Source organism: Paroedura picta, chromosome 16 (assembly GCF_049243985.1).
Source record: "Paroedura picta isolate Pp20150507F chromosome 16, Ppicta_v3.0, whole genome shotgun sequence".
Classification (NCBI taxonomy): Eukaryota; Metazoa; Chordata; class Lepidosauria; order Squamata; family Gekkonidae; genus Paroedura; species Paroedura picta.
In genome coordinates this window covers 15917977-15932797 of record NC_135384.1, presented here as the reverse complement: position 1 = coordinate 15932797, position 14821 = coordinate 15917977, and the positions used below count along the sequence as shown (strand labels likewise).

Here is a 14821-nt window from a genome sequence, read left to right as displayed (position 1 = left end):
GTGGAGAGAGGCATTTTTGATTGAACATAGCATTGAAGTTCCTGCTGATACCGAACCAGCTTCCTCATGAACAAATTAATTAGTATGAAGTGCCGTGGAAATAATCCTCCTTGGATTCCACATCAGTGGTATCAGCCAGGTGAAATACTGATCGGTGGAATTGTGACTCATATTGGTTGTCTTTCCCAAAACATCGCTTTTCAGCAGCAATCCGACCAGGATTATAAATGTGATCCAGTGTAAGGGAATCTATGTTCCTCTAACTTAAAAATCACTGAATGAATATTTTATTACCAGCGTACATAGAACAGGCATATGAAAGAAATTCTTCACAGAGCAGTAACCATACTGAAGCTCACTGGATTACACATACAAAAGGGGGTTAGGAAAATTCAGAGATCTATCAAGGGCCATTTCTCTGGGTAACTAACAGGACCCTCCAGTATCCCTTTTAATGCCAGTCATGTGAGGGGAGGTGGGGTTGGAGTGCCTGATGGCTCCATGTCCTGCTCGTGGGTTTCCCAGCAGTATTGTGCTGTGGGAAATGCAAAGTGGATACGATGGGCCATTTCTCTCAAAGACAATACTGTGACCAATCTAGATCCTGTGCATGGAAGCATGCTTTTCTAAAGATTATCTGTCAGTTAATATCTTATTTGTAGATAAAGATAGTTCTATTTCTTATTACAGTGGTGAAGTTGTGTTATATTGCCAGCAGAGTAAAGAATACCATGGTTGATGTTAAGATACTTGGTTGTCAACCCAATAATCTTACTGTGGTTTTACCTATGTTTTGATGCTGTGCAATCACCATAAATAAACACATGACTGCTTTTCTAAAAAAAGAACTCATTATCATTCCAGCCTGTTAACAAAGTTCTACCAGCACATCCTTGCCTTGGTGTTTGCCATCCATGAGATCAATGAGAACCCCCTCCTATTGCCCAACATCACTCTTGGATTCCACATCCGTGACTCCACCATAATTCCAAAATGGATTTACAGGATCACCCTGGACCTACTCTTTTCATCACCCGAATTCATCCCGAACTACAAATGTGGCACCCAAAAAAACATGGGTGGTGTCATTGGCGGATATAATTCTGAAACCACATCAGACATGGCAACTCTCTTAAGTCTTTACAAGATTCCACAGGTAGGATCATGTCGTTTAATCACCTTGACTGATTTGTTATCAAGGACTGCAAAGAAAAAAAAATATATAACATAGAAAATGAAGGGGAAAGTGAAATGTCAAGATTTATTTGTATGCGATACAGATCTTGAAATAACAGATGCTAGGAAGGGTTCCAAAGAATGCGCATTGAATGTTCAGGCTGAATATGATCATGGGTAGGTGGGTTAACTGTTCTTCATTGTGTTCATTGCATGGGTGCTGATCAGATTTGTTCACCAGTCTGGGCTATCTACTATATGATGCATTATGTGTACCGTCAACAGTTCTTCAATTATGGAAGCTACTAAAAATGGAATAAAAGAAGAATTGTATGGACAAAAAAAATTAATGCATTCACACAAATTTGGCTGTGATATTTTGTGGTCCTCAGATTAAGACCACCATTACTAGAATACAACAATTTTTTAATCTTCTTGGAACATCCAAGATAGAGGGGTCTGGTTTTTCTGGGATACTGCTAGAGAACTGAAATCAACTTCCTGAGTCAAGTTTATAAATTTGGGTAGGTTCTGAATGACATGAAGGGAAGTGATTATCAGATGGAAGGGCAAATGAAAAAAGACATTTTTTTTCTTCATTGAGAATACATTTCAATTTAAAAATATATATCTTAAGGTTTACAACTCAGGATCCAAATTTGTTAAAAGCTAGAAAGGGGATTGCTGGAGTTTACATGCATTATTATACTGTATTAGAAGAAGAAGAAGAAGAGTTGGTTCTTATATGCCGCTTTTCCCTACCTGAAGGAGGCTCAAAGCGGCTTACAGTCGCCTTCCCTTCCTCTCCCCACAACAGACACCCTGTGGGGTGGGTGAGGCTGAGAGAGCCCTGATATTTCTGCTCGGTCAGAACAGTTTTATCAGTGCTGTGGCGAGCCCAAGGTCACCCAGCTGGTTGCATGTGGGGAAGCGCAGAATCGAACCTGGCATGCCAGATTAGAAGTCCGCACTCCTAACCACTGCACCAAACTGGCTCTCATGTCATGCTGAAACTTTAGGTTCTGTTTCACTCACTGCCATTAATCAGAAAAAATGGTCAGCTTAACAATAACAACAACAAAAATAATTTGGAGGACAGTTATTAACAATCCATACAATTCTACACCATGCTGATAGTGTGAAACAGGAGATGACCTGCTAAAGTATATTCTATGCTCTCTGCCTCTCAGTCACCCTGTGTGTTCCAACTTTGTTTTGTTCTTTAAAGCCATACATGGCTTGGAACTAGAGTAACTCCTCCAACAGCATCCAGGCCAGGAATAAACATAAAGGAGCAAGGGACCCACCTGTCTCCTCTCCATCGAGGAAACTCATTTGGTGGGCACATGAGAGAGGCCATTTCAATGGCAGCCACTCAATGAGGGAAAGACTTACCAGGGCGGTGTGCCCACTCCTCTATTCGAATCATTAGGAAGCATTACAATACACTTTTATTTAGGATTCATTTTACTAATTTATACCTTTAATTATTGAGATATAAAATCGTAGCTTTTCATATTTGTTTTAGAAGTTGGTTCTTATATGCTGCTTTTCTCTACCTGAAGTAGAGTTGCTTACAGTCACTTCAAGTGGCTTACAGTCACCTTCCCTTTCCTCTCCCCACAACAGACACCCTGTGAGTGGGGTGAGGCTGAGAGAACCTTGGTATCACTGCTTGGTCAGAACAGCTTTATCAGCACCCTCGCAAGCCCAAGGTCACCCAGCTGGCTGCATGTGGAGGGGGTACAGATTCAAACCCGGCTTGCCAAAAAGGTGCCATATAGAGGATGGAGCAGAATTGATCTCTCTTGTCCAAGAGGGATGGACCAGAACCAATGGGATGAAATTAATTCTAAAGAAATTATGTCTAATCATCAGGAAGAAATTCTTGACAGTTAGAGCGGTTTCTCAGTGGAACAGACTTCCTCGGGAGGTGGTGGGTTCTCCATCTTTGGAAATTTTTAAACAGAGGCTAGATAGCCATCTAACAGAGGGGCTGATTCTGTGAAGGCTCAAGGGCTGGCAGGTTACAGTGGATGAGCGATTGGGATGTGAGTGTCCTTCATAGTGCAGGGGGTTGGACTAGATGACCCATGATGTACCTTCCAACTATATTATTCTATCACACTCCGAACCACTACACCAAACTGGCTCTCTATTACATTTTAGTTGATATGAGTATTGGAAGATGACAAGATGGGCAATAAACATTTTAAATAAATAAAACAATTCCAGACAATGGGAATGACAGAAGGGAGAAATTTATGGAACATGTGCAAATATCTGGAAATATGAATGGTTCTTTATGCAATTTATGTTGGGGAAAATATAGGTTCAAGATCTGGGGTAACATTTAAATATCAAAGAAGAAGGTGATGAGTAGACCCAAGTATTCCTATTATCCCTCTGAAACATGATTATTTCCTTCTTAGTTGGCCTATGGCTCCTTTGAATCACATGTGGATGACCCAATCGGCCGTCCTGTCTTTTATCACATGTTCCCCGAGGAAGCCCTTCAGTATGAAGGAATCGTCCAAATACTTCTGCATTTCAGGTGGAAATGGGTTGGCCTCATCACTATGGATGATGAAAGGGGAGATCGTTTTTTGCAGACGTTGGAGCCAATGCTTTCCAGGAATGGAATCTGTGCAGCCTTCATAGAAAAGGCAGCCAGGCAGGTTTTGTGGGATGACTTCGATTTTATGAGCAATTATGTGGGTGATAGCACTGGAAACATCTTGGAGAGCAAGGCCAATGCAATTGTTGTATATGGAGAAACTGGGATCATTACGTGGCTGGCAACCATTCTCTTTATGCCCACATTTCTAAAAAATCTAAATGAGACTGCCGGAAAGGTGTGGATTGTAACAGCCCAGGTTGATTTTGCATTCACTTTTTTTCACAAGGTATTTGATGTACAAATATTCCATGGTGCTCTTTCCTTCTCAATCCATTCAAAGGACCCCCACGACTTCCGTAAATTTCTTCAGTTTTTAAAACCTTCCTCATCCAAGGGGGATGGTTTTATCAAAGACTTTTGGGAGCAAGTGTTTGACTGTGCACTACCAGGTTTCGTTAACCCAGAAGGGTCTTGTAAAACATGCACTGAAGAGGAAAGACTGGAGACTGTCCCAGCCCCCTTTTTTGAAATGAGCATGACTGACCATAGCTACAGCGTATATAATGCTGTCTATGCTGTTGCACATGCCCTACATATCTTTGCCTCATCCAGAACCAAAAATGGAGCAATGGACAATCAAGGCAGTTTGGCTTCACTCAATGTACAACCTTGGAAGGTACTTACTCTTCATGTGGGGAGGGGAGAGGAGTTCCCTGCAATGCTTATATGTCAATCTGTTTTTAAGAGTGAGGGGATAAGATTTGTAAATGTTTTTTTCATGCCTATCAGAAAGTAAGAAATGTACTTACAGGCGATGGTTTTAGTGGCATCAAAATTATAGTACAAAGCTGTGGGAAAGCACTGGAATCTCCCACTAAGCAAAGCTAATGGAAATGTGCTTAATAAAGCCCTAGAGAAGGCCCACAAGAATTTAGAAATGGTAATATATTTTAGATATTTTATGGTAGAAAAATCCACATAAACCTTTATTGATTTATTTTTCTATTTTTAACCCCATCTTCCCTGAAGGCTCAGGGAGGTAAAAGCAGGTAAAAACAGACCATTTAACATTTCATATTATTTAAAATACAATTTCTAATCTTCAAATCTTTGGAAAGATTCCATAGTCTCCTCGCAATCTACCTTCAAGGCTGTTTGATCTGGGTGGCTAAACAACAGATGTTTGAACTAGGGTTGTGCACTGAGGCCCCGATTTGGACCGTTTTGGATCCGAATCAGCCCGATTCGGACCGTTTTGGATCCGAAATGGCCCGATTCGGACCGGTTCGGATCCAAATTGGCCAATTCGAACCGGTCCGAATCGATTCGGGGGCCAATGCAAGTCAATGGAGGCCAATGGAGGCCATTGACTTGCATTGAAAGGCTCCCGAATCGATTCGGAGCTGTCCGAGCCGATTTGGGGCCAATGCAAGTCAATGGAGGCCATTGACTTGCATTGGAGCCTCCCGAATCGTTTCGGACGATTCGGGGCCAATGCAAGTCAATGTCTCCATTGACTTGCATTGGAAAGCCTTCCCCGCATTCCCTGGGAGCTGGGAGGGAGGGGGTGCTAGTTGCACCCCTGAAACTTCTTGGAGATCTCAGAGAGGGTCTTCCCTGGGTCCTCAGAAAGTTTCAAGAAGATTGAACCAAGGGGTCCAATGCTAGGGGCTCCCAAAGAGGGTGCCCCTATCCGCTCCATTGGTTACAATGGAGTGTCTGATTCTTTAGGCTGAACATATTTCTCCATAGACTTCTATGGGGAATGTTCCTTGGGAGCCCCCAGGATGGGACCCCCTGGTACAATCTTCCTGAAACTTGCAGGGGACGGAGGGAAGACCCCCCCCAGAGCTCCCCTGAAAGTTTCAGGAAGGGGGCCAGCACCACATGGGCCTTGTGGACCATGGGCACGACCAGACCCAAACTCGCCGTGTCAGATGAGAGCATCTCCATGAAAGTCTTGAAGGGCCCAAGCACTTCCACGGTCTGAGAAATGATCTCCCACTCTCGGTGGGTGAGCCACTCCCCAGGCATAAACATCCTCATCTCCTGGACAAGGGGGTCTAAGGCTCTCCTCTGCTCCACCAAGCGCTTAAGCATGGCGTGGGTGGAGTTCCAGCGCGTGCTGACGTCTCTGATAAGGCAGTGCTGCGGCACGCCCATCAGGACCTGCTTTCTCTCCAGCCTCGAGATGTCGTACGAGCTGTGAGAGAAATGTGCCACGATCTTCCGGCACTTCTTGATGAGATGCCTGAAGTCAATGGCTTCGGCGGATGAACCGGTTCCCTTGGAGCCGATCCCAAGGGCAACCACGAGGTGGAGAAGGTGGGCCGCACAGGAGATGTGCTTCAGGCCCATGCCCTTGACCACCTTGGTCATGTTGAGGGCACCATCTGTCACCAAGAAGCCCTTGGTGACCCCCGTCCCACTGCCTACCCACCCATCTACCATTCTACGAATGGTGCCCTCGATGTTGTCTGCCGTGTGCCGCACATCAAAGGGCTCAATGTTCAGCAAGGCATGGCGATAGCCTGCCCGGCAGCCCTCACCCTGCCTAACAGGCTCAACCCCACCCAGCACCTCCCGTACGTCCCACCAATGCGCAGTCAGCGAGATGTATGCATCCTGCGCATGACATGACGTCCATATGTCCGACGTGAAGTGTACGGTCCCTGAAGCTCAGGATATCTCTACCCCCACATAGCACCTGGCTGCCCTATAAAGAGAGGGCAACACTGTCCTGCTAATTGTGGTACGACTAGGAGGCATGTACCAGGTGGATATGCGACGGCATAGTTGGTGGAAGTACATGTCGTCGGCCAGACTAAAGGGGTACCCACCCACGGCCATGAGCGCAGCTAGGTCATGGTTCGCGGCCCTACACCCTGCCTCAAACCCCCCTTTTGGCATGCCACTGCCAGCCCGGGCAAGCATCTCCACCATGGTCGCTTGCCTCCCTCTAACTCCAACCGCCCCCTAAGAAGAACTCTTAGGGAGAGCTCTCGAGGTGGAGGTCCCAGGTAGACTCTCCATCCCTATGCTGGTAGGTTGTGCCTGCGCAGGCACCCCACTGCCAGCCTGTCTCTCCCCCTGAAGCAGGACAGCCTGGTGGTGATTCTTCAGGTGGTTCATGAGGCCGCTAGTCGTGTAGTGGCGCTCTTGCCTTCCACGACTAACCCTCTGCCTACAGAGCTGGCACTCCGCCAGGTGGATTCCCTCCACTGTCTGGAAGTAATTCCAGACTTTGGAGCCTTTGGACGACGCAGGCTGGCTTGCAGCCTGCGAAGTCCTCTGAGCTGCCTCCTGTGAGGAGCTCGGGCCGGACACACCGTGTCCTGAGGTGGGGACAGAAGGAGGTGAGAGAGGGGGAAGGGGTCGAGATGGCGGGGCAGGGGGTGCCACCTCCATCTCTCCATTTTTCACCACCTCTACCATCTGCTTCTTTTCCCCCCCCAATTGAAGCCTGCTGGATCCTGGAGGAGAAAGGGGAGTAGACTGGCGGGCCAGTCCTTCACCCATCTACTCCTGGTCTCTCTGCAGCCCCGAGGTGATGCCTGGGGACATGAAGGACAAGCCACTCATGTCCCCAAGGCTCAACCCGAGGGAGAGATCAGGCAACTCCTCCTGACGCCCCCATGCCTCACTAGCAAAAGGAGCGGCACGAGGGGCTGCCTGATCAGCAAGCCCCGCAGAAGTGCCAGCAAAGACCCCTGCCTGACGCACCTTAGAAGGGGGCGTCCCGGCAGCCGCCTCAATAAAGAGACCCTTGCGGACACTCTTTATTGCACCACTCCGGCCAGAGGTCGGAGTGGTGGAAGGTCGACCCAAGACAGGCCTCTAGTTTTCTGTAGGGCCTTTCCCCCAGGGCCCCTAGCCTGACCTTCCTTCTTCCCACTCATGTTCCCTTGGACAAACTTTTCCTACTAACTGTCTGTAATCTAAGACACAGGGAAATTTGAGGCCCTACCACTAACTGCCCTAACACCTGTTTCTAAGGAAACCTTGAAACTTATAAAACCCTCCCACCAGCTACCTGTTTAGTTTTTTTAGACCCTAAGCTGACCTAACTTCTATGGAGTTTTCCTGTTCTCTCTCTCTCTCTCTCTCTCTTTTTGTTAAACTAAAGGAACATGTCTGGTCCTAGCTAAGTTTAACTGGCCCTACCTAACCTACAGCAGGGAAAAATTAGAAGAAAAAAAACCTTTTTAGACTTTTAAAGTGTTTTAAACTACCTGAGTGTTACTAGCTAGAAGGAAGGCTGGAGCAGATTTGTGCACCAAGCCCCCACCTGATCTGCTAAGAAGAACCCCTAAACCTGTGGGCCTCTAAATCAATTCCTGTCTCTACCAGGAAAGCTGGCCTTCAATAAAGCACAGCCCCTGCTGGTTTAAATTTTTTTTAACTATTAAGAAAATACTATTTTAACCTAAAACCCAAATCAGTGTTCTCTTATAAAAATCCTATCTGGCTACTTAGGAAAGAAACTATCTATTCTAAAAAAATTATTTGCACTTTATAATTTCTCCTAACACTATGGATTTTACTGCCTATTTAAAGGGTCACTAATTGGACACCCCAAGTAGAACGCAGCAATACCCCCCAGGAAGGAAACAAACAATCTCCAAAACACCAACCAGCTGCCAGCCACCCAGGGCACTCTCCCAAAGGTGGCAACCAAGCAAAAGTGGCCCTGCAAGGCCCAAACTGCCAAATCAAACCAAGCCTAGCCTAGGCCAACCAAACAGTTTCTGCAAACAAACAACCAGCAGCCACCCAGGGCACTCCCCCAAGGGTGGCTACCAAGAAAAACTTGCCCCGCAGGGCCCTAACCAAACAAGCTAACTCTATCAAAGAAACAGCTCCCAACAAACAAGCAGCAGCCACCCAGGGCACTCCCCCAAAGGTGGCTGGCAAAAACTGGCCCTGCAAGGCCCTAAGCTAAACCAACCTAAGAACAAACACAACCCCCCCTAAACTAAAACTAGCCCCCCACCAAAAAACACCTACACACCTATCAAACAACCAGCTGCCACCCAGGGCACGAAGCCCAAAGGTGGCAACTGAGGAAACCTGTGGAAAAAAACCCAAAACAACCAACCCCCCCAAAAAACAACCAGAAACAATGCAACTTTACAATACAAGCCCTAACCCCCACCCCCAAAATACCTTCACAAAAAACAAAATAGCAAACTGTTAACACAATAAAAACAGCAAATACAATTCCCCAACCCCCCTCCCAGGCCCCCACCCACAGAAACCCAAAGGCAAAAAACTTTTGAAAAGAGGAGAGAGAGAAAGGGAGAAGAGGGAGGGGAAAAAATAGAAAAATAGAAAAGGAGGAAAAAAAAAACCCTAAAACAAACTATTGATGTCTTCTCCAGCGCAGTCCACACAGGCCAGGTCCAGAGAGGTCCACCAGTCAGGAGGCAGGCAGGCAGGCAGGCCGCTCTACCAAGCAGGAACTTAGGAGCAGCACAGCCAGCCAGCCAGCCAGAGCTCAAAGTGAGCTCCAACAAGCAGCCCCTTGCTTTAAGTAGCCTCCTCCTAGGCAGGCTTCAAAGCAAGGGGATTTAAAAAATAAAAACCCTTCTGTGAGTGGCCAGAATGCCTGAGCTGAAAAGCTACAGGCATTCTGGTTGGCCACTCACTCCCCCCTCCCCCCGCCGCCAATTTAGGCGGCAAAAAATAAAGTTAAAAAAAAATGACAGCCAGAGAGGCTTCAGGCAACGGCTGCCCGAAGCCTCCGACTCAGCCGAATCGCCGAATTTCGGCAATTCGGACGGCTAGGGGGAGCCAAAGGGCCGATTCGGACCGTTTCTGGCTCGGAAACGCCCGAATCGGCCCCGATTCGGGCGATTTCGAACCTGAATCGCCCATCCCTACTTTGAACCGCTTCAACACCTTCCCATATCAAAGAACACTCTGATCCTATATTCCTGTGTGAATACCCGAGTCTCACCTCAGGCAGCTCTATTGCCCCATTCCCACGGCCCGGACATATAAACCCTGCCACCCCCTCCTCTGGTGTCTCTGTCAAGGATTCCTGTCTGTGAGCATATGCAAAGTGTAGACTCTGGATGCTGACTTTCACAATAAAGACTTTTTACTTAAAGCTTCACCCTGAAGCCCGAGAGTGATGTCTTTGGTGTGAGTTCGCTGGGGCTCAATTACTTGGTTGTTGACATTTGCTTCCCAACCATATTTTGGAAAATATTCCAGGGGTTTCACAATGGTAAAAAAGTTGAGAAAGGCTGGAGATTGACTATTTAAATGATTTCTCTTTTAGAAAGTGGAAGGCACTGACCAGCACACTCCAGTCCGTACCATGGATTCCAGCCTACTTAACACTCTTTCACTTTTCCCCAAGCTCCACACCCTTCTTCAGAGAATTGCTTTCAACAACACTGTCGGAGAAGAAGTGGCCTTCAATGAACATGGAGTATTAGAAGGTGGATTTGATATTACCAACTTGGTCACTTTTTCAAATGACTCCTATGTCAGAGTCAAGATTGGGAGGCTGGAGCCTCAGGTTTCTCTTAGTAAAAGAATAATCATCCATGAGGACAGGATTCAATGGAACAGACAACTTCCACAGGTGGGAAAACATCTCCATGTCTCCATAAACAAATGCACCACTCTTTGTTTTTGAATAAAATGGGTATGTAGACATTAAAGGGGAGCAAACCCTTAGTGTTTTGATGAGTTTTACTAAGTCCGCAATGAATTATGCTATCACTGCGCTCAACAAGTTGCTGGGAGTTCAATCCCAGCATCCGGCTCAAGGTTGACTCAGCCTTCCATCCTTCCGAGGTCAGTCAAATGAGTCCCCAGCTTGCTGGGAGGTAAAATGGTAATGACTGGGGAAGGCAGTTGCAAACCATCCTGTAGAGGGCATCACCCCAAGGGTCAGACACGACCCGGTGCTTGCACAGGGGAGACCTTTACCTTTATCTTTACGCTCAACAAGCATGGCACATTTCAACCACTGATGGTTCCATCTGGCTTTGGCAAATATGCCTTCCTGTCACATAAGAGAAGCCATCCTTGAGATTCCCAATATCACACTTCCATTATCATGAGATTTTAATTCTGAAACAAAATACCTGCATTTATTTCTCAGTTCTAAATTTTTACTTTCTTCAAGGACAGGTGCCTCCTTTCTCTCGGTGTAATGATAACTGTATGCCTGGCTATAGCAGGAAGAAGATGGAAGGGGAGAAATTCTGCTGCTATAGCTGTGATCTGTGTCCAGAAGGGAAAATGTCAGACAAAGAGGGTAGGTATTGCTCTGATAATAAACACCCCTGTTAAAGATGCCCAATCATAACCTGTTGCAGTGGATAAAGAGTGGCAAACTGGAATCTGGAGAACTGGGTTTAATTCTCTATGCCTCCACCTGCAGATATGTGGGTGATCTTGGGTTAGTTACAGATCTCATTGAGCTGTTCTCAGTGAGCCATCCTCTTAGAACTCTCTCAGCTCCAACTACTGTACAGGGTGTGAGTTGTGGGGAAAGGAAGAGAAATGTGCTTATAAGCTGCTTGGGAATCCTTCAGGTATTGAACTTAATTGCACTAGGCCACAGGCCATCAAAAGATCATACATAAAATAAAATTGCTCAATACAGTAGATTAGTTCAAAACAAGCACAGATCTATCACGGTTATCAACAGAAGGGAAAAAAATCATATTTAACCCATACATTCTGCTCTTTCAGGTAGTGAGAAGCGGGGTACAAAAACCCCCTCAGGATTTCCTTTCATTGAAGTGTTTTCACTTGAAGGGTGGGAATGTAAATATTTCCACTGTGAGGAAAAATGTGCTCTTTTACTTTATTTATTTATTTATTTATTTATTTATTTATTTATTTATTATATTTACAGGAAATTAAGTCAGCTGTAGTCGAAATACAGCGGGCGCTAGCGGTGAGCGTGAGTTGTGCGGGCCCCTCTGCGGGTTCCTGGGTCATGTCCCCGCACCCGTCTCCTCTGGCCCCCGCAGCATGGCCTACCAAAGTTGTTGTGGAGTCCTGGCCCTTTGTTGGTGGTCAGCGCCGTGGCGAGGCGGCGGGGGACATGGAGGTGTGCGCGCGATGGCGCAGTCCCCAGATGCGGAGGTGGCAGGAAGGCGGACCTGGAGGGGTGGCCTGAAGAGGGGTTGATGGAGCGGCGCAGGTGGATCTCCGACATCACGAGGGAGCGCCTGGGCCTCGCAGAAGCCCCAGAAAAGTGCCTGGGACCATCAGAAGCCCCAGAAGACCGGTGGCAGGTGGCAGAGGCATCTGCCGGGCCAGGTGCTCCCTCGCAGTGTCCAGGACGCTGTGAGGGATCGCCTGGGCCTGGCAGAAGCCCAAGAAGAGCGGCGGCGAGCGGCGGAGTCTTCTACTGGGCCCAGGTGCTCCCTCTCGGCATCCTGGATGCCGCAAGGGGGCGGCTGGGCCTGGCAGAAGCCCCTGAAGATCGGTGGCGGGCAGCAGAGTCTTCTGCCGGGCCCAGGCGCTCCCTCGCGGCGTCCTGGACAAAAGGCTTGTGAGTAAGGGACGTGGGACGGGAAAGGAGCACTCCTCCTTTCCCTAGTGGGAGGAGAAGGTGGCCGGAGGACGCACAATGCAGGCAACTCCCCAGCCGAGGCAAGCGAGGCTTGGCCAAGTGGCCAATGGCAAGTGGCCAATGGGGAGCCCCACGAAGCGCGGGCCCCCCATTGGCTGCTTGCCCTGGATGGACACTCAGGCGCCCTAATCAGGAGCCACTTCACAGCTCCTGATTGGGCCTCCTGAATTTTAATCCTGGACAGAGCCCACCCTATCTCCTGCTACATTGCCCTTACCCATTTATTTATTCCACTCTGCAGAATAAATAAACCCCTTAGGGATTATAGAATCATAGAATTATAAAATAATAGAGTTGGAAGGGACCTCATGGGTCATCTAGTCCAACCCTCTGCTCTATGCAGGACACTCACATCCCAATCGCTCATCTACTGTAACCTGCCACCCCCTTGCCTTCACAGAATCAGTCTCTCAGTCAGATGGCTATCCAGCCTCTGTTTAAAAATATCCAAAGATGGAGAACCCACCACGTCCCGAGGAAGCCTGTTCCACTGAGAAACCGCTCTATCAGGAACTTTTTCCATATTAGGCGAATGCTTAAAAAACTATACTGTGAAAAAGAACATCTTGAAATTAACTACCAGAAGACCAAGGTCATAGCTGCTTCAGATGCGAACGGCCAGTTTGGGTCCCGAAGTGCCTTACCCTAGTCATGGCATTTGATAAACAGCCAAAATATAGAATATGGAAGCTAAATGGTCAGAAAATCGAACAAGTGATCAAATTTAAATACCTAGGTGTATACATTCAAGCCTCTGGATCAAACACCCATTATTCATTTACATTAGAATTAGGGCAAAAATCAACAAATAACATATTGAAATTCTTTTGACAAAGGGCAGATTGTGTTACATTAAATGACCATATTCTTTTGGTCTTTTATGTATGGACTTTATATAACTTGGTCTGAACGACTGTAATACTGTTTGACTGACTGGCTAAGTAGGTTATTTTCTCCTTTCAGACATGGACTATTGCATCACTTGCTCTGAAGGTCATTATCCAACCCAGGGACGAGAGCAGTGCCTTCCCAAGACAGCAAACTTCCTTTCCTTTCCTGAACCGATGAGCATTATTCTGGCCTTTACAGCTCTTTCCTTCTCGCTGATAACAGCCCTGGTGTTTATGTCCTTCATAAAGCACAAGAACACTCCCATTGTTAAAGCCAACAACCGGAACCTCACCTACATTCTGCTCATCTCTCTTTTACTTTGCTTCCTCTGCTCCTTGCTCTTCATTGGACGGCCTAACGAGGTGACCTGCCTCATCCGTCAAATTACTTTTACCACCATATTCTGTGTTGCTGTTTCTTCTGTGCTGGCAAAAACAGTGACTGTTGTTGTGGTATTTATGGCCTCCAAGCCAGGAAACTTTTTTCGAAAATGGGTTGGGAAACAATTGTCATATTATATTGTTATTTCTTGCTCCTTTGTTCAGGTCAGCACTTGTGTTGTTTGGCTTGGTTCTTCTCCTCCTTTCCCAGATATGGACACACATTCACTCACTAGAGAAATCATAGTACAATGCAATGAAGGGTCAGTCACCATGTTTTATTGTGCCTTGGGTTACAATGGATTTCTTGCCACTGTATGCTTCATTGTGGCTTTCCTAGCTAGAAAGTTACCTGACAGCTTTAATGAAGCCAAGTTTATCACCTTCAGCATGTTGGTCTTTTGCAGTGTTTGGCTGTCCTTTGTCCCAACCTACCTGAGCACTAAAGGTAAATATATGGTAGCTGTGGAGATCTTCTCTATCTTAGCTTCCAGTGCTGGCCTATTAGGCTGTATCTTTTTCCCAAAATGCTACATCATTCTCCTGAGGCCTGAACTGAACAGAAGAGAGCAACTGAAAAGGAAAAGGGGTTAAATTATTTAATCAGCCACCCATGTATTATCCTGGTGTATTTTTATCTTACACAAATAGGGCATTTTTATTTTGTCCCGAGAATGAAACCCATGAATCATTTCCTGTCATTCATTAGTTTAGGTTAATTAAATTTTCAAATAGAAAAAAATTATACATTTGAATCCTTCATGTTTGTAAGTTTCAAACATAAACGAGCAGTTGGGGATTTTGTGTGTCCATGTGCGTGTGTATGTATGTATGTATGTACTGACACATACCCATGTATGAGAGAGAGAGAGAGAGAGAGAGAGCAACCCTAGAATATTTTCCCCTTAGCCACTTTGGTCCACAGTCATATCAGTAAAGTTTGGGTAAACACTGCCTGGCAGGTTATTTTTAACATACTGGAACAGGACAACACAGTGCAGTACTTCATACATCCTTGTTACCACATATCCTGATGGATGTTTTTGTACACCCTCCACCCGTTCATCATGTCTTACTGTTTAGTAAGCAATCATTAAAATAACACATTAAAAAGTCATACTCTGATATTTTTTTTAATTGTAAGAA

The 14821-nt window shown here is 46.3% G+C and overlaps 1 protein-coding gene across 1 annotated transcript; it reads left to right on the top strand.

Moving 5' to 3' along the window:
• The first annotated feature begins 3671 nt into the window (after positions 1-3671).
• On the top strand, positions 3672-14625 carry LOC143826514 (vomeronasal type-2 receptor 26-like). The gene is made up of 4 exons (XM_077315351.1): positions 3672-4472; positions 10164-10391; positions 10946-11072; positions 13368-14625. The coding sequence occupies exons 1-4, from the start codon at positions 3672-3674 to the stop codon at positions 14267-14269; spliced, it is 2058 nt and encodes a 685-aa protein (XP_077171466.1). The 3' UTR covers positions 14270-14625.
• The last annotated feature ends 196 nt before the right edge of the window (positions 14626-14821 follow it).

Excerpts from the sequence above, each read along its gene's own strand:
- LOC143826514 (XM_077315351.1), top strand. The coding sequence starts at position 3,672 with ATGTTCCCCGAGGAAGCCCTTCAGTATGAAGGAATCGTCCAAATACTT. Across the intron at positions 4,473-10,163 it reads TCAATGTACAACCTTGGAAG|CTCCACACCCTTCTTCAGAG; the intron begins GTACTTACTCTT and ends CTTTTCCCCAAG. Across the intron at positions 11,073-13,367 it reads GAAAATGTCAGACAAAGAGG|ACATGGACTATTGCATCACT; the intron begins GTAGGTATTGCT and ends TTCTCCTTTCAG.